Source organism: Vanessa atalanta, chromosome 28 (assembly GCF_905147765.1).
Source record: "Vanessa atalanta chromosome 28, ilVanAtal1.2, whole genome shotgun sequence".
NCBI classification, from domain to species: domain Eukaryota; kingdom Metazoa; phylum Arthropoda; class Insecta; order Lepidoptera; family Nymphalidae; genus Vanessa; species Vanessa atalanta.
This window is the reverse complement of record NC_061898.1, coordinates 1,571,712-1,592,800: the sequence shown is the minus strand read 5'-3', so window position 1 is coordinate 1,592,800 and position 21,089 is coordinate 1,571,712. Positions and strand designations below refer to the sequence as shown.

Sequence of the window (21,089 nt, the reverse complement as noted above, 5' to 3'; positions counted from 1 at the left end):
TACTCTACAGAGCACTATATAACTTATTTAGAAATGTGTTTTCGACTTTTTGATAAACTCCATTTCACAAATATGGATGCGAAATAATTAAAAATACAGATATTTAATTAGTATTTCTAGTTGTTTTTTTATTTTATGCAAGGCCGTCCGTCGTGGTTAGGATATTGTACTGCCAAACAGGAATAATTAGTGTTGTTCTGTTCCGGTTTAAAGGTTGAGTGAGCCAGGGTAACTACAGGCAGAAGAGTCATAATATCTTAAATAATTTGAATTGTTATATTTCTTACAGCGCCAATTTCTATATCACAAATGTAAAAAAACAATGAATCTGTATCAATTAGTAGTTTAATATTATAAGTGTCAGAAGTAGAGCCCCGTACCCGCTCGAGGCGCTCGTTGGAGGCGCAGAGGCGCGCGATGGAGCCGATGTTGTTGGTGATGGTGACCAGCGTGGCGCGCGCCAGGTCCTCGCGGGACACGCGCGCGCGCCGCTCCGACGAGCACATGTGGCCGAAGCTGGGGGGGGGAGTTGGTTAGTTAGGTACCTTATCGTGCACGCTTATGTAAAATTGATTACGGGACCAATGTCTATGATCAATGGTGATAACTCTCCATCAGGTGACCTGTTTTATATCCGAAAAGTCATATTTTTCAGAGAGCTTTATAACGCATTGGTATTAAAGTGAAAACTCTATTAAAACTGGACTCGGTCTGTCTCAACTTAATTTAATCGTATTTATTTATTAAAAACTATATTTACCTGCTCGCTACCAAGTCACCCCTCAGGCCGAACCTCTCATAGTCCCCCCCATATATGTCGCGCACCAGTTTATCGACCGTCGTGTTGTCACCGGACGCCGCCAGGGCGATCGCTTCCTCGAAACTGCTGCAGCCGGCCAGCAAGCAGCAGAGACCGAGGAACGTACCGCCGCCGAGACTGAAACGAGTACAGTATTATTAATAATACATTTATTTCACTTCGATTGGTCACAATCTTATACCGAATACGTTTAGTAGTTTACAAAAACACACACAAAAAATAAAATCCAATTGTGCAAACATAAAAACGACAATTTTTGACAAATTCATAACGAATATCATAGATTATACAAAATCTCGACTAATGACGTCATATCAATTTAAAGTCAAAGTTGTATATGTTTACTCCTCCTTCCATTGGAGGATATACGCAGATTTAATTTGGAAAAACACATTATCGATGCACCCTATATCATGGTGGGGTCAGAAATTTCAACATGTTTCTGCTAACCGTACCTGGTCCCGCTAACTCTGTAGTAATCGTTGGGAGCGTTCACAACCAACATTGATACCCCGCTGCCGATGTTCACCAACAGAAACGGATACGGATTGGAGAAATCGAAGGGCTTCCTCGAGTACTGGCTCAGGGCTGGTTCTAAGTACGGCTGCAAATAAACAGTCATTATTTCAAATTACTTTATATCATTAAAAAAAATTACTTATCAGTACTCGTATATATGTACGAGTACATATGTTTAACAGATAAGTGTATATTTATATTTATAACCATATATATATATACATATATATATATACATATATATAAATATATATATACTTATGAATGTACATAAGATAAGAAACTTTTTTATGATGTCGATTTATGTCGATTGAAAATGTTATTTTTTATATATTTAGTAAGATACATGCATATAATTACTAAATGAATTTACATTGTATATTAAATGTATTTACTCGTGAGAATTGATTTTTTTTTGTTTTAAAGATATATACATATACCCTATCTTGCGAAGGCCTCGGGGGTGTCCTACCGTAAATCCAAGCTTGCCTATAACTTTATTATATAAGAAGCTCTGGCAGTTAAGTTCCGACCATTGACATGACAATTTCATAATTTCCAATAATTAAATAAAAAAAGTTTGGGGCACTTATTTGGCATCTAGAATGATCCAAATACCATCAATATGTCCATATACACATACTTGAATCAATCACCAATATATTTATAAGTTGGTAGAGCAGTGGACCCAAACTCACCGTGTCCTTGCTGTTCGTGCCCTGATCGGGCGGCGCCCAGTAGTAGCACTCCTGAGGGTTCATGGAGTCCACGAACAGCACTCCAGCTATGAGCGCGTCGAGCTCGTCCAGTTTTGACAGACGCATGTTTACTTCCTAAAAACAATTTACATTTACAGAACCGTCTAATATGTCCTCCAGAACACTCGTCAGATAAAACTCCTAGCTACATATGTTTGCCTGGTACTTTTATTCAATTTGTTTGTTGATTTGTTTGTTTGTTTGTTTGTTTGTTTGTTTGTTTGTTTGTTTGTTTGTTTGTTTGTTTGTTGACTCCCAGTATAATTTTTATGTGATTATAATAAGGTACACAGGTGATCAAATGGTCCACCTGATGGCAAGTGGTCACCATCGGATGGTAATATACCATTCCTTACATTGCCAATTCACCACCAATTTTGGGGACTAAGATGTCATGTTTCGTGTACGGGAAAACACAACTAAGTACTGCTGTTTAGAACATGATGGGTGGTACCTACCCAGACGGGCTTGCACCAATGTAGAAATTACCTTAATGAAATCCTCTTCGAATTTGTAAGCACCTCCCCCGGTCGCGTATATAGTGTTGACGAGAGCCGCCATGCCCTTGGAGCGGGCGAGCTGGAGGAACGCCCCGACTTCGCTCGTCGGGAACCGGATGAAGTGGAGGGTACCTCGTCGACCTCGTATGGTCACATTGTCCATCTGAAATATATAAATGAATACATACTATTTTGCTTTTTTGCTCCTGTAAATACTTTTGGATCGTCATGTTACATCATTTAATTGAACAGAATGCCTGTGCGGAATGTAGATTAATGTATATGTATACACGGTACATATGCCAAAATAACATATTTTAAATTTTTGTCTGTCTGTTTGTTCCGGCTAATCTCTGGAACGATTGGACCGATTTTGACGAGACTTTCACTGGTCAGCTGATGTAATGGGGAGTAAAATTGACAACATTGACGACCTCCTTAGTCGAGTAGTGTGTACACCGGTTTTCATGGGTACTCTACTCTGAGGTCTCGAATTCGATTCCCGGCCGAATCGATGTAGAATAAGTTCATTAATTTTCTATGTTGTCTTGTGTCTGGGTGTTTGTGGTACCGTCGTTACTTCTGATTATCCATAACACAAGTACTTTAGCTACTTACATTGGGATCAGAGTAATGTGATGTTGTCCAATATTTATTTATAGTAACAAAAACAACAATATATTTTTTGTTAAATTCAAGCGCGCACGAATTCGCAAGCACAGCCTTACCTGTAAATGGACGTCCCGCCGTCCCGTTTTACCGTACGCCGAGTTCCTCGTCAAGTATCGCCTTATATTCTTCAATATTTCCGTCTCCTTGTCCAACTCCCGCCTGTTCGTCTCACGGGGCTCGAAGTACACGAGCTTCGTGAGAGTGCCCCCGATGTCCATACCGAACCAGGGCATCGCTGTGGATAACGAATTAAATAAGAGTTAGACGAATTTAGACTTTATCATATAAGCAATAACGATCACGTTGGTCTAGTGTCTAGATTCGAAACGTCATAACTCAAAAGCGTCCCAAAACATTCGATTTGATCTTCTGCCTGTTTATGATATCCTGGTACACGAACATTTTAACTGTTATGATATAATTTATCTTTTGTATAATTTTTTTAATGAACTGATTTGTGCAATGTGCTTATTCATATTGCCTGCATATCTCGAGGTCCCAGGTTCAAAACCGGGTCGGGAAATTAAGTCCTAACTACTTAGCGGCATGAGTCGTGAGCACAACAATGACTACTGCCCAGGTAGGACATTTTTAGGTATCTTTGTAGGAATGAAGGAGCGGGGGCGCCGACTGCACGCGATTGGTCCGTCAGTAAATGCTTGCCTCTCATTGGACTCACACTTGTAATCCCTCTACTGTCATTGGGCCGAAAGTTTACATGAGCAAATTTGCCCCCACTACTGGCCTTCTATGCTCACGACTCATGCCGGCTTTTACACATAGTAGTTATGTTACACTTCGGCGCACGCAACGCCTTTGGTCCCGCGCCTGGTCCTCTTCGACCGTGTCGTATTGGCCCACTAAGGGTTGAAATTAGTTTCTTTAATACACCCATACTCTAATCCTCAAAACGTAACAAATATCCTAATAAACTTATATACATCATGACGTGCCGTCATAGTGACGGATACAAATTTTGACATCAATAAATTTATATTTTAATTCCGAACTGTCAAAGATACAACGAACCCGCCACTTTCAAACGAGTTCGACTAGAATCTATTCCAACCACAAAAGGACGCGGACCAAATAAACAATATTATACATCGAATCGAGAGCTGGAATTATCTATGATATTCATAACAGATTTTACGACGTTACTAACGGAACTTTGGAAGTAAAATCAATGTAAACTACATTGATTTTACAAGTTTATAGTGGAATAGTGTTGTATTATAAATAAAGATATATTCATCATAAACTCTTAGTAGTGCACGATAGACGAGTTTATTAGCAAATCGCTTGGAATACGTAGATCTCGGATTTGTTTATATTATTTTTTTTTCGATTGGATTAAACTTCTATAGTAAATTCTATTAAATAAACCCCTAATTAGTAACTGTTTTATTAATAACAACAATTTAAAAAGTTAAATATTCAGACAATCGATAAACATCCTGTATTATTAACGAACTACTCGTCACAGCTTTACACGGGTACTGAAAGGTTTCCATAGAGGTGTTCGTTAAAATTGTTATGAATTTCACAAATTATTTAAGTGGTTCTATTATAAAACTGTATTACAAGTATAAACTAAGGTAGATTTTCACTAGATTAATTCATGTTTAGATCTTAATTAGACTAAATCCGCGAAAACCAATCAAAAACGTTGACCAATCACAGCGACTACTTCGTCATATTATTTGAGCCTGGCTGGACAATGGCAGGCAATATGGCTAGTGCTACACCAAAAACATAAAACTATAAAGTGCTATAATATATTACAGTTAACGAGACGTAGACGTAGACGAGATGGCCCAGTGGTTAGAATGCGTGCATCTTAACCGATGATGTCGGGTTGAAACCCAGGCAACCACCACTGAATTTTCATGTGCTTAATTTGTGTTTATAATTCATCTCATGCTCGGCGGTGAAGGGAAGCATCGTGAGGAAACTTGCATGTATCTAATTTCAACGAAATTCTGTCGAAATCACACGCCAGTTAAGCTTCCAACCGGTGCGATCTTTTTGACCTCTTCAACAATCACCGCCACATTACTACTTTACATAAAACCTTTATAAATTATACAACTAAACCTTCCCCGTGAATCACTTAACAAATTTTTTTTTGTTATTTTTTAGTTAATTGCGTTCAGACAGACAGACACGGGGCCGACTTTAGTTTGGAATAAGTATTGACATTTCGCAAACAGGTACCAGGCTGCCATAAGCTTGCAAGAGGTTTAATGTTCTTTTGTTACCAAATCTGTAAAGGCAATACTTACGCGGTGCATTGTTGTCAGGGGGTGTGGGCGGTCCAGATTCCGCCATTTTGATATCTTTGATAAGAGGCGGCGCTTTGTACGGCGACCGTCTCGTTTTTTTCAATTGATTACTCCTAGAAATAGATAGAGACACATTCACGATAATATCAAATTATCTTTGCTAGTTCCATATTTAAAAAAAAAGGTGCGTGTGCCTTTGTTCTATTTGTATGAAAAAAAAAAATTGCAATAAAACAAACATTGTAAAATAAGAGAAATATTAGTGTAGTTGTCTATTGAGAGACACTATATTGTCGGTTTGTCAGCGATCAACCTCGTCATGTAGTTTACATGACTCCTTTTTCGAATAATAAATAAAAAAAAAAGAAAATAAGATTCCACGTGTTCGATTCGCGCGCGTAGCTTATAAATGTATTTTTGCATATATTTTCACTATTGGTACACCTTCACCTTCGATGCCAGGGATATCATCACCATCATCAGGGATCATGATACCAGGTACCAAAAACCACAATTACAGAGTTACAGATTCGAATAAAAATTCTTTATAGATTTTTTAAAAGAAGGTAAGTAGCACTGCTCTATTATAACTATAAGGAATTACTAGAATTTCTATGTACCCATCCCCTGGGCCCCTCCTAGCCAAGGGGTCAGGATAGAACCTGCGACTTTTTACATTGCAAGGCCAGCCTTAAACAAATTCGTCCATTGGTGTAAGCAGTGTTATAAATCTGCTGATAGTTTTTGAGTTTATCGCGTTCAAAGTACTTTTAAGCGGCTTACGGTAAATCCATTGACGCATTAATTTTACTTTAATTATAAATAAGTCATAAATATTATTGCGATAAAGAAACACTTGAAACGAATATAATAATATGTGCGATTTAGAAACATACATATATACATACATACATAGAGATTGACATGCTCTACGGTAGACACTATAGACCCATGGACCCGGATCTAGAGCAACGTAAATTACATTATAAATTTACTCGGTGGTACGACATTGCGCAAGCCCGTCTGGGTAGGTACCACCAATTAATTATACATTCTACCACGAAACAGCGGCACTTGGTTTTTTTGTCGTCCAGTTTGAGGGTTTGGGGAAGCGAGTCAATGGGAAAAACACATCTTAGTTTCCACAGTTGAAAATTTTTACAGTGCCTAATGTCTATGGGTAGTGGTACCACTTACCATCACGTAGCCCCTTTGATAGTCTGATTACCTATATATAACCAGATAAAAAAAAATCACTGGAGTCAACTGTGTAAACGGGTTAAAAAGTTTCAATAAAAGTACCAGGCAAACATATATAGTCAGGAGGTTTACCTGACGAGTGTCCTGGAGGGAGAGCCGCGCTCGGGCCGGCAGGCCGCGAGGCAGCTTTCACAACGGTGCAGACGCATCTGTGGACCAATATGTTTACTTTTAATATTAAGATAGCATAATTATATATTACTAGTTGTCGGCCGCGGTTTCGCTTGCGTTTTAATTGTCAGCTGTTAGGTTTAAGTTTGGAATTCATGATTGCTTCATTCCAAAGAGCAACAGTCAGACAGACAGTGTTACTTTCTCATTTATAATATTAGTATGTATACATATAATAAAATCGTATAACATTTCTAGGCGTCTCTGATTTAAACAAAACAAAGTAAGTATCATCTCAATTGAGATTATATTATTTAACGAATTGTTTGCTATCGGAGATTGATTAATTTATTTTATATTCTTCTCGAGTTTTTCTAATATGTTTTGATATATAAATAAATATTGTTTTACTTATTCACGTTATAAATTACGTTTTTTGCACGTCTGGGATATTTGTTTAATATCACATTGTCTATTGTAAGTGTAGTCGGAATTGCCAGTGCTACTTTAAGGACTGTGATATGTGTATTATATTATAATTAAACGTCACTAATTAGAATAATTAAAGAACCGAATTTATTTAACAAGACAACAAAGATTTATTTAATGAATTTTAAGTTATTTTTTTGGATGAATGACGAAGATCGGGCACAGAGGCGCGCCTTGGGGGGGGGGGGGGTCTACGTCCAGCAGTGGAATAACACAGGCTGATCGTGATTATGATGACGATGAAGTTATTTTTTTATCGTAGGCGGACGGGCAAAGGGGTCACGTTTTCTTAATTGAAACTCTTGATATTATAAAATAAAGTCTATACGGTTGGATCTTTTAAACTACGCAAGGCATTTCAATGCGGTGTTCATCAACAAACGGAGTGATTCAAGAGGAATGTTTACATGTATAATACGTACCACAGTACGTACGTACGTACAGTAGAGAAAACCCGAGAATTTTCACTTTCCTAGCTAGGATCATCCAAGAGTTTTTCTTTTTACGTTTGTCAATATAATTGCCCCCCTGGATGGGGGCATACTGTGTAGTGCAGAGCGGGATTGTCGACTCGCGTATACCCAAATTTCTGACAAATGTACGCAAGGAAAAAATCTTAGCTTTAATGTTTTTTGACCTCGGGACTTGACCCGACTTCTGCGTTGCCGTTAAAACTAGCGGATTTTATAAACTGTTAGCGATTAAAATGACGTCATTTTACAAAACTATATGAAAAGTAATCCTACCGAGGTTTCGGAATGTAGATTCAACCGAGAAGAACCGGCAAGAAACTCATGGCACCATATCACTACATAGTATAGAACAAAGTCGCTTCCCGCTGTCTGTCAGTCCCTGTGTATGCTTAGATCTTTAAAACGACGCAATGGTTTTTTTAGTAAATAGAGCGATTCAAGAGGAAGGTTTATATTTATATTAGACGCATAATATAGGAGGCAAATACTGATCATTGAAATAAAACTAGTTTTTAACGGATTTAATCGCGTATATTAATTATTTTTAACAACCCGACGTTTCGAGCACTTTGCAGTGTTCGTGATCACGTTATAATTAATATACGCGATTAAATCCGTTAAAAACTAGTTTTATTTCAATGTGTAATAATCGCGAAAATCTAAGACAACATTAAATACTGATCATTTTAGAGGTTTCGAATGTGATGTCTTAAATAAACACCTTTTTTTTTGCGCTTATTGCTAAGGTTCAGCCAAACCTTACGAGGTAGATGAAAATAATGTACCACATTTTGGTAAGCCTTAAACAGGTCTTCAAAAAATACAATAAAGAAATAATGGCTCTACCATTAATCCTTAATATAGATCAATACGGCCCTTTATAGCATGTAATTTAAATGAATATTTTCGAAGATATAACAGATTTAGAATGCAGGGTCATAGCGGTTTGTATTGTCTAACGACCGACAAACTGTGAACTTTTTAAGACATAATGTAGTATGTTTAGTGGCAGCATAGCACAGTTTAAATAATAAATTCCAAGATTCTTCAGAGCATATGAATACACGAGAAACTTCAGTTAATTATATTTTAAGATTGGCGTTAATTAATCGACCCCAATCAGCTCAATTTAAATATAAATGCCATAACTGTTCCATTAGTTAGACTAGTTAAGGTTATAGATCTATATCACTACAGTCCATTTCAATGGCAGGAGGAGTAAAGGTAAGAAAATAACTTTGACCTTGAATTAACGCGCTATCATTGGTCGAAATTTAAATAATAGAATCGGATAAGAATCATTTCGAACGGTGTCCTATCATGTACATGAATATGTGCAATTGTTAGTATTTAATCATATTTAATTCTTTTAGACGTTTAAATCTTTAAGTTAAGCGCCTTTTTGATTTAGTGGCTTGGATATACGGCTCAATCCGAGGTCCTGGATACAAAACCATGGTTCGATTGATACCAAAATCATTAACGTTTCATTTTGAGAAGTTTTAGGTATTGCTCAACGATTTTACTTGAATTTCGCGGCATTTCCAGCTCTCGATCTCTCTCTGTCAGTTATTTGTATGATATAGTACATTACGTTATACCTAAGAAAGTAATGGTACCATTAGAAAAAAAGTGATTATCTTTAGATTTTGGGTAAGTTATAGATTCATTACATAAATGTGCGCTTTGTCCCAAGGATATTTTTTATGGCGTTAGGTGGAAGGCCAAATGGACTACCTGATTGTAAGTGTTGACCATACCCTGCCAATAGACATTAATGTGGTATACAAATGTAACCAACCCTTACATTATCAACGCTTCATCAACATGGAGAACTGAGATGTTATTTCCTCTGTTGACTGGTTCCAGCGTCCTCCAAATAAAAACACGACAAAGTATCATTGCTCAGCGTCAGAATATACGATGAGCACGTGGTACCCATACGGGCTAACAAAAAAACCCTAACACGTAAATCATTTAACAAGTAAAAAATAATATAAGACAAATAATCATATTATATAAACGTTACAAAATCCTGCGCACACGCAGCTCACGTCCCGAGATCGATTACAACACACTTATGTATTCACGATTGAAAGTATCCGTGGAACATTTGTTAACAATTGTGAATTATTTTGTAGTATTTAAAAATTCTATATTCAAATTATAAAGAAGTCAAATTAGGTTTTTCTTTTTTTTTTTTAAAAAAATAATACTAGCAATGCCCCAAACTAATTAAGGAATTACTAATATTCCTATTTACACCTCCTTTTAAGTTTGTCACTTGTGTTAGGAGTGGGGACGGCAATATCCCAAGGGGTCATGATCAAACCTGCGATTTTTTTACATCGCTAGGCGGCCCGTTGTTTGTTCGTATGTTCGGATTTATCTCCGGAACTAATGATCCAATTCCAAGATATCTATAGTGATATCATAAATGCGAAAGTAACTCTGTCTGTCACCCTTTCACGGCCGGATCACTGAACCGATTTTGATGAAACTATGTATGAAGCAACTCGAACTCCAAGGAAGGTCATTACGCTTTTCATGCAGAAACGTTCTTTATTTCACATTGTCGATTTATATAAATAGTTAAAGATCTGTTTAAAGAAACCTTCAAGTCCAAAAATGTTTCGGGGTCTGCAAGCATTTCAATCCGTCAATGTAAAGTTAGTTTAACGACCTCCGTGGTCGAGTAGTGTGTACATCGGTTTTCTTGGGTACGCCACTCCGAGGTCCCGGGTTCGATTCCCGGCCGAATGAAGAAAAATTTCATTAGTTTTCTATCTTGTCTTGGGTCTGGGTGTTTGTGGTACCGTCGTTACTTCTGATTTTCCATAACACAAGTGCTTCAGCTACTTACATTGGGATCAGAGTAATGTATGTGATGTTGTCGAATTTTTATAATCAAACTAGGTTATAGTACGAATGACTTTTAGTCATTCGCTTCTTGCCCTATCATTCACTACGCGTATGTTGTATGCAAAATAAAAAAAAACTGTAAGACGTATGTTCAACAGGTTATTCTTAGAGGACACAAATGGTTGAAATTCAATTGAAATTCAATCTTCACCGAAAACGAAACTGTGGCGCTCGTCCGGACTTGAACCCGCAATCATCAGCTAAGATTATACCGCGGCTCTTCTCTCATCTCTAAATTAATTACAAGAAGACAGTTCGAATTATTCTTTCCATATTAAGCAGTATTTGTCGTCGCCGGCTTCGATCGCGTTTTTAGCCCAGTCAATAAAGCCCGTGAAGGTCAAGAAATGATACTACATTATGATTTTTTGATATGTGGTTTGGGACGTTAAAATAATAACAAATTAAAATTTTCAACCCTCTGGGGTGAACGCTAGGAGTTGAGAGGGGGGTGAAAAGCGTTTTTGTTTATAACTTTGTGAAAAAAATTGTTAGATGGTTGAAAATATGTCAGAAAGTATAAATAAATATAACTTACCTTAAAATTTCAACGCTCATCACCCTCACAACCCCCTAGCGTTCACCCCAGATGGTTGAAAATTTTAATTTGTTATTATTTTAACATCCCAAACCACATATCAAAAAATCATAATGATACTAATTACTTGACCTTTCACAGGCTTTATTGACTGGGCTATTTGGGATCGCTTATCGGGCGGTTGGCATAAAAATGCCCGTCGCTCCTTGGGGTTGAGCTTCCGTATTCATCAATATCGGTTCAGTAACTTGACCGCAAAAGATTAACAGAGTTACTGTTTTATCATTATTATTACATATAAATCGTTTACATCAAAATACCTTGAAGATACGTGACCTCAAATCGCGAATTAATATAGAATAAAATTATCAAATCGAAACACTATTTACATAGAGATAAGATTGGTTTTCGTTTGATAATTTGTTAATAACGGTCGGTCAAGTTTCGCAAAGACAAGGTTCTATGTAACAGCGAGAAAACGAGTTATATTATCTATATATATTAAAGCGAACAATTCTTTAGTACCGTGACATATTTACTTACATATATTAAAAAAACAGAAGCGTCGTGGAACAGAGAGCCGAGACGGCCCAGTGGTTTGAACCGCCGAGCACGAGATGAATTATAAACACAAATTAAGCACATGAAAATTCAGTGGTGCTTGCCTGGGTTTCAACCCGAAATCATCGGTTAAGATGCACGCGTTCTAACCACTGTGCCATCTCGGCTAACCTAACCTAGGTTTTATTTATTTATTTAAAAAAAAAACCTAAACTATAGTGTCGCATTCGCAAATATCGGCTTTTAAATCAAAAACAAAACCTTTGCACGTCGATTTAAAATTACAATTGATAAAAATCCAAAGAAACAATTTAGCCTCATTAGACATTTTTTATAAATAAACCAACGATCAGAACATCATTTCGATAATCTATCGCATACAATCAGCCGTTCTTCCAACGATTAAGATTTAATCGAGAAAATAGTCCGTATATAAAAAAAAAACTGCGTACTGTATTATACCTATGATTCAAAGATTATATTGCGATTCGAGCCTTACTTGGGGCAGTTTATAACGTCAAAAATACACGAGCCTTGATGACCCAAGTGCATAGAACGCATCTTAAACATCATTTAATTTCATTGTGCGTAATTCGTGAGGTAATCTTCGTTAACTTTCAATGAAATTCTGCCATATGGGAGAGATTTACAGCTGTTAAATTACTTTAAAGGCGGATTTATGACCGTTTACGTTCAAATATCTTACAGTCCTGGGTGCATCAAAATTGGATACGTCAGGTTCCGAACTTTTGGTCGATTATATATTTATTACATAGTTTGGCGGACAGACAAATCGGCCAAATGATGGTTAGAGGTCACCACTGCTAATTGCTATTGGTACCGTTAAACGTTAGGAACTGCGATGGTAGCTTTAGATGCTTTAAAGAGCCTACTTGAATAAAGAATACTTTGATTTTGAGGCTCACTCACACTTCGAGTCCTAACACAACAATACTAGGAATTGAATGGATGATCTCTACCCAGACTGATCTATCACCAAAAATATTTTGTATATGATAAAAAATATAATATAAAATTTTGTCTCAGACTCAGTCATCGTTCGGTATCGAGTGTTTGTCATGTTTCTGCGTATGACTGACTGATATCTTACTGATAAGAACAGAGGTCTTAGTGATAGAACACTTTGTCCGGTCATTGGTCTAATCCGAAACTTTTTGAAGTGATAACTTCTTATGGGAGAGTAGACCGCTTCGTTACGTAACGCGTTACGGCGCTAGTCTGGCTTCCTTTTCTCTTACCCATACGGCTCCCACAGCGCTAGCCATATTTCGGATAGTTCAAGTAATCCCTTCTGTCGGTCACATTTTAATTTTTTATATTATAGAATGACTACAACCGATGGTTGCTGTTCACTGCGTAAAACCTTACTGAAAAACACTAAGCCAGCTTCTGATAAGTGTAATGTATAACACTTATCAGAAGATGTAGTACGTACCGGCGTGTTTTTTTTAACAGTCGCAATGCCCCAAATTTAGTAAGGAATTACTAAAATTCCCATTAACCCCTCCTAAGCTTATCACTTGTGTTAGGAGTGCGGACGACAATAGTCCGAGGGATCATGGATCCTGCGACTGCGATCATTGCGCTATTGACGCTTAGCAGTTTCATTCGCTTTATACTTAAACTATTGACGTGACAAGAGCGAATTTCATTATCTTCTATTGTAAGCTTATAGGGCCTTTTGTTCTGCACCTTTTTGAAATTATTTCTTGTCCGAACATGGGAAAGAATTGACTACATTTATGTTAACACACGTGTACACTATAACATGCCCAATATTTCACTGCTAAAACGCGTTTATGCTTTTCCTCAGATAAATTCGGAGCATAAAGGTTGAAAACCCACAAAAAATCAAGCGATACCCGCAATAGCCTCCTTTAAGTATGGTCATCATTGCCGAAATCGGTCACATAGACAAATATTACTCTCAAAAACGAAAAATCGATACGAAAACAATCGTAATTTCTAGATTAATTTATTTTTCGTTCATTTATATTAACAGAGACACGCAAATGACATTATTCGAACTACACGTTGACATTTGACACGTGAATACATCGAATATTCAGCATTTAATTATTTCGACGGCAAAAGTTAACTTGAACGAGTTAAACGGTACGTAACGGTATAATATCGTACGATACTAATTTTGAAGACCACGAAATGTTGATCTTAACTGAGAGGATTTGAAGATTACACTAAGGCGCAGTCCAAAATCATAGGAAATTGGTAAAAATTCATGTTTTTTCGGCTAGGAAAATTAAAAATTTCTCTAATATAATATGCTTGTATATTATATAGAAACCTTCCCCTTGAATCACTCTGTTTATTGATGTACACTGCATGAAAATCCATTGCGTAGTTTAAAAGATCTAAGCGTTCAAAGGCCGAAGCGACTTTGTTATCAATAATTATCATTTTAGGTATAATATACTTCAAGTCTTTGGTGATTTCATTGTTATACACAATGTCCTTTCTCCTGACCTTTACTGGAGTACTTAACAAAGCTATTAGTTTAACGACACGAAACAATATTATTATTTAATCAGTTATTTTAAAGCGAAAATCTCTTTAACAAACATGTGATTGAAATAAAAAAATTTTGGACTTTGTCAACAAAAGTATAATTATATATGTCTAAGCCTAATAAAAGGATGTATAAATAAAACGTCATCAAATCGAGCTAGATTTAAAACACATGTTTACGCAATCGTAATATCTGTAAACGACTAAATTACCGTAAATGCACATGCACAGTATACGTCCGTATTTACAGGAGCCTTTTTAAACCTGACCGACGGACGGACCGCTGTATGTGTTTTGACAGATCGGTATTTTTCACTGGATCTCGTTATCTCCTAGAAGAGAAGCAGTATCGCCGGTATTTTAGTGGATGTTCAGAGTCCCACATACCGCCTCACTTCATTTGGGGGTAACCCTTAAATGCGTTTTTCCAGCGAGATAAAAATTAAAACAAATATCGATAAGCCGTCATAGGTCTCTTTTGGGAAGGGAAGATCGCCAGAAAATTGCTTGCACGCGAGCGCTTCTTGGCCTTAAAACGGGGTTGTATATACGTTAAAACCGACCGCTGTGTGAACGAAACCTAAGCCGAACGTAATCATAGATATACAAAGTCGAGAACAATTGACATGACATAATACTACTTATCTCAGAATATACAGATAATTTTTCAGTGAAATTTTTTAAGAGGAAAATAATAATTCTCGTGTCGTTTTTCCTCGAACCAGTCGCTCTTATATACTAAAAAGAAAGGTGAGATTTTCTCATTCTTTTTACTTTAACTAGTTTTCAATTGCATGCAAATAATTTATTACAATAAAGTAATAATAATAATATAATAAAAAATGTTACGATTAATATAATTTCTTCTTTTTTCACGACTACTACATCGTGTAGATTTCAAGTCAATGTGCGCGCGCATTATAAAAAAAGAATCTCATAATAAAATTTCTTTCACAACGGGCCAAAAGACGTATAACTTCAAAAAATTAATGAATATTTAACTCTTATAAAACACAATAACACGTACGCTTTCGAAAATAACTGTGTAAACACGAGGAGAAAAGTTAAACCTAGTTTCCGACTTCACAGAGTCAAGTCAATACATCCTTCCCTCATAATAAGATTCCACGGAAATTTTTAACTTGGCCTATTGAAAGAATTAAAACTCATATCGAAGAAACATTAATAAATAAAGCATATTACTCAATACAAAATTACTTAATAATGTTACTCAATAAAAAATTATTAGTACTTTATTGATACACTATACAAATAAAATAGTGGAAAAGAAAAACTACTGAGTTGCCGGTTAATCGCGGTGGAATCTACTTCCTGAACCGGTAGTAGCTTTAGATTCAATACTTTAACACGACGAATCAAAAGTATATTTGAATTAAGAATATTTTGATTTCCATTTTCAGTTCAGCTGGATTAACAGGTTCCGAAGAGTCGAAGCACGCGTTTAATAAGTATAGTCATGGAGTTTTTTAAAGAAATTCCCATCGACAACACGGAGCAAGGAAAACCGAAGAATGTGCGTAAAGCAATGAGGAAATAGTTTCTTTTGTTATCGCCACTAACGAATATAGCTGTTCGCAAAAAGGCGCACCTCGAAGACACATTATCAGCGTACATTAACAAATGTAAACCAATTATTATTTCATCTCACGCACAATGAGACATGTCACAACCAACACTCATACGCCGATAACTTCGCGTGGAGGGGCGCGCCTTCGAGAAAGAACAACTATAATCCTATTCGTGTCGTTTAAAGACTATTTGTTATATTGGCGTATTCTGCGATTTGCCTGAAGCATTTGATTGTGTTGAACACGAAATGCAAAAACGTACGCCGCTTTTATTTAGCCTGTATACGTGATGTATTTATTTATTTTCTCTTTGCGATGTAAAAGCATTTAAGTCAAAGAGTTCAAACTAGTTTCCATTAATGGTATAAAATTTTCTGAATCTGTGGTATAAAATGGGTGTTCCACAAGAATCAATTTTAGATCTTTTACTATTTCTAATATACAAAATGCGATTCTTATCTATGTTAAAGGTATTTATGATATTTTATTGTTTGTTCGATAATGCTTCGCCATTTTTTAATTTCAGGGTAAAAACATAATAACGATAAAAATCAAAATGTGTACTTTGTAACACTAGAAGGCAAAATTATAACTACTTTTTAATTTTGTTTCCTTGCAGTTATGTTATTGATGTAATCGATGCTACGGTGATTCCCCATTTATCGTCCCTAAAAGGAGGACTCAGCTCCACAGCATATACGGTTAGAAAAGTTAGACTGCTAACTGATATTGATAGCGCTCGTCTAATATATTCTGGTTATTTTCATAGCATTATGTCATACGGCGTATTACTATGATGAAACGCTACAGATATTCAATCTGTTTTTATTTTACAAAAGTGAGCTGTCCGGTCTGTTTATAATCTTTGAGCTGGAGACTCCCTTCAAGAAACGCTACAGATATTCAATCTGTTTTTATTTTACAAAAGTGAGCTGTCCGGTCTGTTTATAATCTTTGAGCTGGAGACTCCCTTCGGGGTGTCTTTAAGAAAGTTGGAATACTCTCAGTTGCGTCACAATTTACAAATGGGATGAGTATCAAATATTCTCACAAAATCATTGTTAACAAGTATCCTACGTGCTATTCCAAACTATAATCTTAGTGACAAATTCCAATCAGATCCGTTCAGCTGTTCTGGTTTTATTGGGTAACAAACGTCCATCAATCCAAGCGTTCTTTATAATAATAATAAGCGTATGTAATTAACTATTCACCTTTGTTTCTATTTAATAAAATTCAAACGACAAGTAATAATTACAGCAGGCGTTGGACAAAAAGTTAATTACATTGAAAATAAACGTATTACTAATTTTTTGTACAAAATTATAATTATTATTTTAAAATTAAAGATTAATTATTTGATTCATTCTCGACTTTTATGACAATACGAATTTTCGTGTACGATTTTAGTGATTTGAATCTGTGAATTTAGAACTTGTAGCGCGAATAAACAGGTTAAATAAAGACGTATATCGTTTTTTATTGTTATATTTATATTTACCCACAATACATTTAAGAAAATCATCTTATTGATTTGTTACACACATTCAATTAACAACCGAAGAACCGACGGCCGATGGGGCCGACGAGTTCTCGATTCGCGGCCATGGACCGGAGGACAAGGTGGTCCTGGTGAAGGTCGCGAGAAGCCGCTGGTTGCGGGCTGCACAAGAGCGGTCGCTGAGGCGATCTTTGGGGGAGGCTTATGTCCAGCTGACGTCCTTCGACTGAGAGATGAGATGATTCAATTTTGGATAAATAGTATGATCCATACATCGCCAATGAGCCAACTGGGAACTAAGATGTTCTGTCTCTTGTACCTGTAGTTACACTGGCTCACGCACCCTTCAAACCGGAACACAACAATACTAAGTATTGCCGTTTGGTGTTAGAACATCCGATACCTACCCAGACGGGCTGGGACATAATAAATAAATATTGGACAACATCACATACATTACTCTGATCCCAATGTAAGTAGCTTTCCTTAAGCTAGGGCAGCCAAGATATCAAATCCGCCCTTTGTATGAGGGTTAGATATATTATTATTATTTATCGGTCATTTGGGCCCCATTTGAAGCGGAATATAGTATTATGTTGGAGCGAGTCTGTATGGGGTATATCCTTACTACCCATTGATGTACCTACCATTGTTTGTCCTAGGCATGGTAGGGTCCAATGAGCTAAGGTTTTTAAGGTATTGAAATGTGTAGTTCATAACGCTAATGTATTAAGACAGTTGGGTCTGTGCGCCCCAGATAGATATGTGGGGCGAAGACATCGACCGTCGTTGCTAGCGGTGCCCAATGGACGAACCAAGTTACTCAAGTAGGCGTCACTGACGCGCACATTACGTACCCTCAACGTCATAGACAACAGGGTAGATTTGTTTTATTGCAGCCTGAGTGAACTCACAACTGTAGCCACTTGGACTATATCATATATAACGTAGACTTATTTTAAATATAGTTAAACGTCCTGTAATATCGAATTAGGACAACAATGTCCTGTACTATATGTATACAGTTTTGTATTATAAATAAATAAATAAACTTACACGATGAATTGTTATCACTCCGCTTCTTTCCGCCATTTTTAATAACCGTAAAATGAAATAAATATCAATAACACTAGTATCACAGATTGAATAAATAATTATGTATAAAAATTAATTAATCCATATCACAAATCATCATCAATATCCAAACTCAACAAACGTCCAACGTCCAATAAATTAATTAATATATAATCGATTATTTTATAAAGAAATAAATTATAATATATAATCACTGCGGACACTTCGATTATTATTCGTATATCGATTGAAAACATTTAAACGGATACAGCGTAACACGTCCGCACGCGACGACGGTCGCGTACCGAATGATCGTCGATGCGTTCAAATTCCACATATGTAAGCGTACACGCAAGTGATAACGATAGTAAAACCAACGGGTTATTTGTTACGTATGTATTTAATAATTTGACAGTGGTCGAGCGAGCAGCTGACGACAATGTTTATTTACGACCGATCAAAGTTTAATCATTATAATAAACATTTATATATATATACATATAATATATCATATATTATTCGATTCTATAACTTGATTAAATGTTATCAATAGTGACGTGGTGATCTACAAATCCTGTTGATATGAACAATTTATTAGACTTTCATTAACTACTGAACTAACCCCCCCCCCCCAAATAGTACTAAATAATTATATATAGGTTTTTTTTCTTACATAAAATTAACCTAAGTTGCAATTCGAATTTCTAGACTCAGTAGGTGTCTGAACGTCGACAGTCAGACAAGACAATGGATTTTATTACACAGACGGATTAATTACTTATCAAAATACAGTAAGCGACACAAGTAACGATACGATATCTCATTACGACCTGATTACAGAATATATCAGCGATTGTCGGCGATCGGACTCCCGTGGCCTATCAGCCGATAAAAAAGAATTACATACTTATTATTATTAATAAAAAAACAATTATTGAACTCAATACTTGTATTTCGTGTAAACTTATTATATACACACTCAATTCTGACTATTTATTAAAGGCGAGATCGATTGATTAATAAGACAGGTGAGATATCCACTGCGTCATCACGGAATTTACTATATTTGTTATGGTGTTATTAATATAAACATCTATTTATTTCTACATTGAAACGAAAATATATCAAGTATCATTTAGCTCCGAGATCCTAATTTAATTATAGGGGGTGTGTCTGTTTACAAGTAAAGGTCATTCACGTTTAGGGTATCGTGACGTTTCGATCCGCAAAGTCAAATTAACAACTTTGACAAAAATTAAATTAATAAATCATTAGACAACATCACATACATTACTCTGATCCTAATGTGAGTAGCTAAAGCACTTGTGTTAGGGAAGATCAGAAGTAACGACGGTAACACAGACACCGAGACCCAATGCAACATAGAAAACTAATGTACTTTTTCTACGTCGACTCGATCGAATCGAACCCATGAAAACCGGTGTACACACTACTCGACCACGGAGGTCGTCGTTATAGAATTGTTGCGATATAATCGGTCAAGACCCTGATTGGTCTATGGTGTTGTGATATCATCATGATGATGTCCTGACTGATCTCGGTCACGTCAGCTAATCTCAAGACAAACCAGCCATCTAAGCAGGACATATTAAAGAGCACGTGCGTGTTCGGTGCAGTATCTATTCCCTTAAAATCAAATCAAACCAAATCAAAATAATCTGTATTGTACGCTATTAACAATCCAGACGGCCTTATCGCTAAAACAGCGATCTTCCAGGCAACATAACATAACATCTTAGTTCCCATGGTTGGTGTCGCATCGGCGATGTAAGGAATGATTAATATTTTACAGTGCCATGGTCTATGGGCGGTGTGGACCACTCACCATCAGGTGGCCCATATGATCGCAAACTTACACCACAAAAAAAAAGTTACTCACGCATTTATATATATTATTAGCAAATATGTTATCAGTCGCGAAAGTGAGATGTTTTTATCTCTAGGTCCTTCTGTTACAGCCAGATTCTCAGCGGCGATTATTATGATAATTACTTATCGTAACTATTATTAACACTATATCTAATGTAAAAAAAAATAACAATTTTAATCTCTATTAATCTGAATAAGGATTAATACCGTATTGAAGTAAAATCGCTTTACTAATAGCGAATAGTTAACTAATCTGTAATCTAAGATAAAATTAGATATTATGAGTGTATCTCAAAAGATAGATGAATATTATCGCGTACTTTATTTAAGGCTTTTTGAGACCTACAAGTTTGTAGTACATTGTTTATCTATTTAGCCAGCATAAATCGTGTACGCGTACGAATATATTTGATTTTGGATAAAACATAGTCATAGTACACGATTAAGTAAAAACCGTATCAAAATCCGTTAAGTATTTACAGAAGATGGCCACATCGTTTTATTCTATTTATCGTTAGGGAATTGTAATGTTAGGGACTTCATTGATCCTGTGGCTAGTGGCTACATATTCCGAGGTTTT

At 36.2% G+C, this 21,089-nt stretch overlaps 1 protein-coding gene across 2 annotated transcripts in view; it reads right to left on the bottom strand.

The window, feature by feature from the left end:
- The window catches only part of LOC125074613 (pantothenate kinase 3), a 37,490-nt gene that overhangs the window by 2,173 nt on the left and 14,228 nt on the right, over positions 1 to 21,089 (bottom strand). The window contains exons 1-9 of one of the 2 annotated variants that reach the window (XM_047685973.1): positions 18,602 to 18,815; positions 6,887 to 6,963; positions 5,555 to 5,667; positions 3,326 to 3,504; positions 2,587 to 2,760; positions 2,038 to 2,172; positions 1,276 to 1,424; positions 761 to 937; positions 381 to 516 (exon numbers count right to left, since the gene is read on the bottom strand). In XM_047685973.1, the coding sequence (XP_047541929.1) occupies positions 381 to 516; positions 761 to 937; positions 1,276 to 1,424; positions 2,038 to 2,172; positions 2,587 to 2,760; positions 3,326 to 3,504; positions 5,555 to 5,667; positions 6,887 to 6,963; positions 18,602 to 18,637 (1,176 nt within the window). In that variant the 5' untranslated portion in view covers positions 18,638 to 18,815. Of the gene's footprint in view, positions 1 to 380; positions 517 to 760; positions 938 to 1,275; positions 1,425 to 2,037; positions 2,173 to 2,586; positions 2,761 to 3,325; positions 3,505 to 5,554; positions 5,668 to 6,886; positions 6,964 to 18,601; positions 18,816 to 21,089 lie in introns of those variants that run through there. The other variant, XM_047685974.1, reaches the window with a different exon arrangement.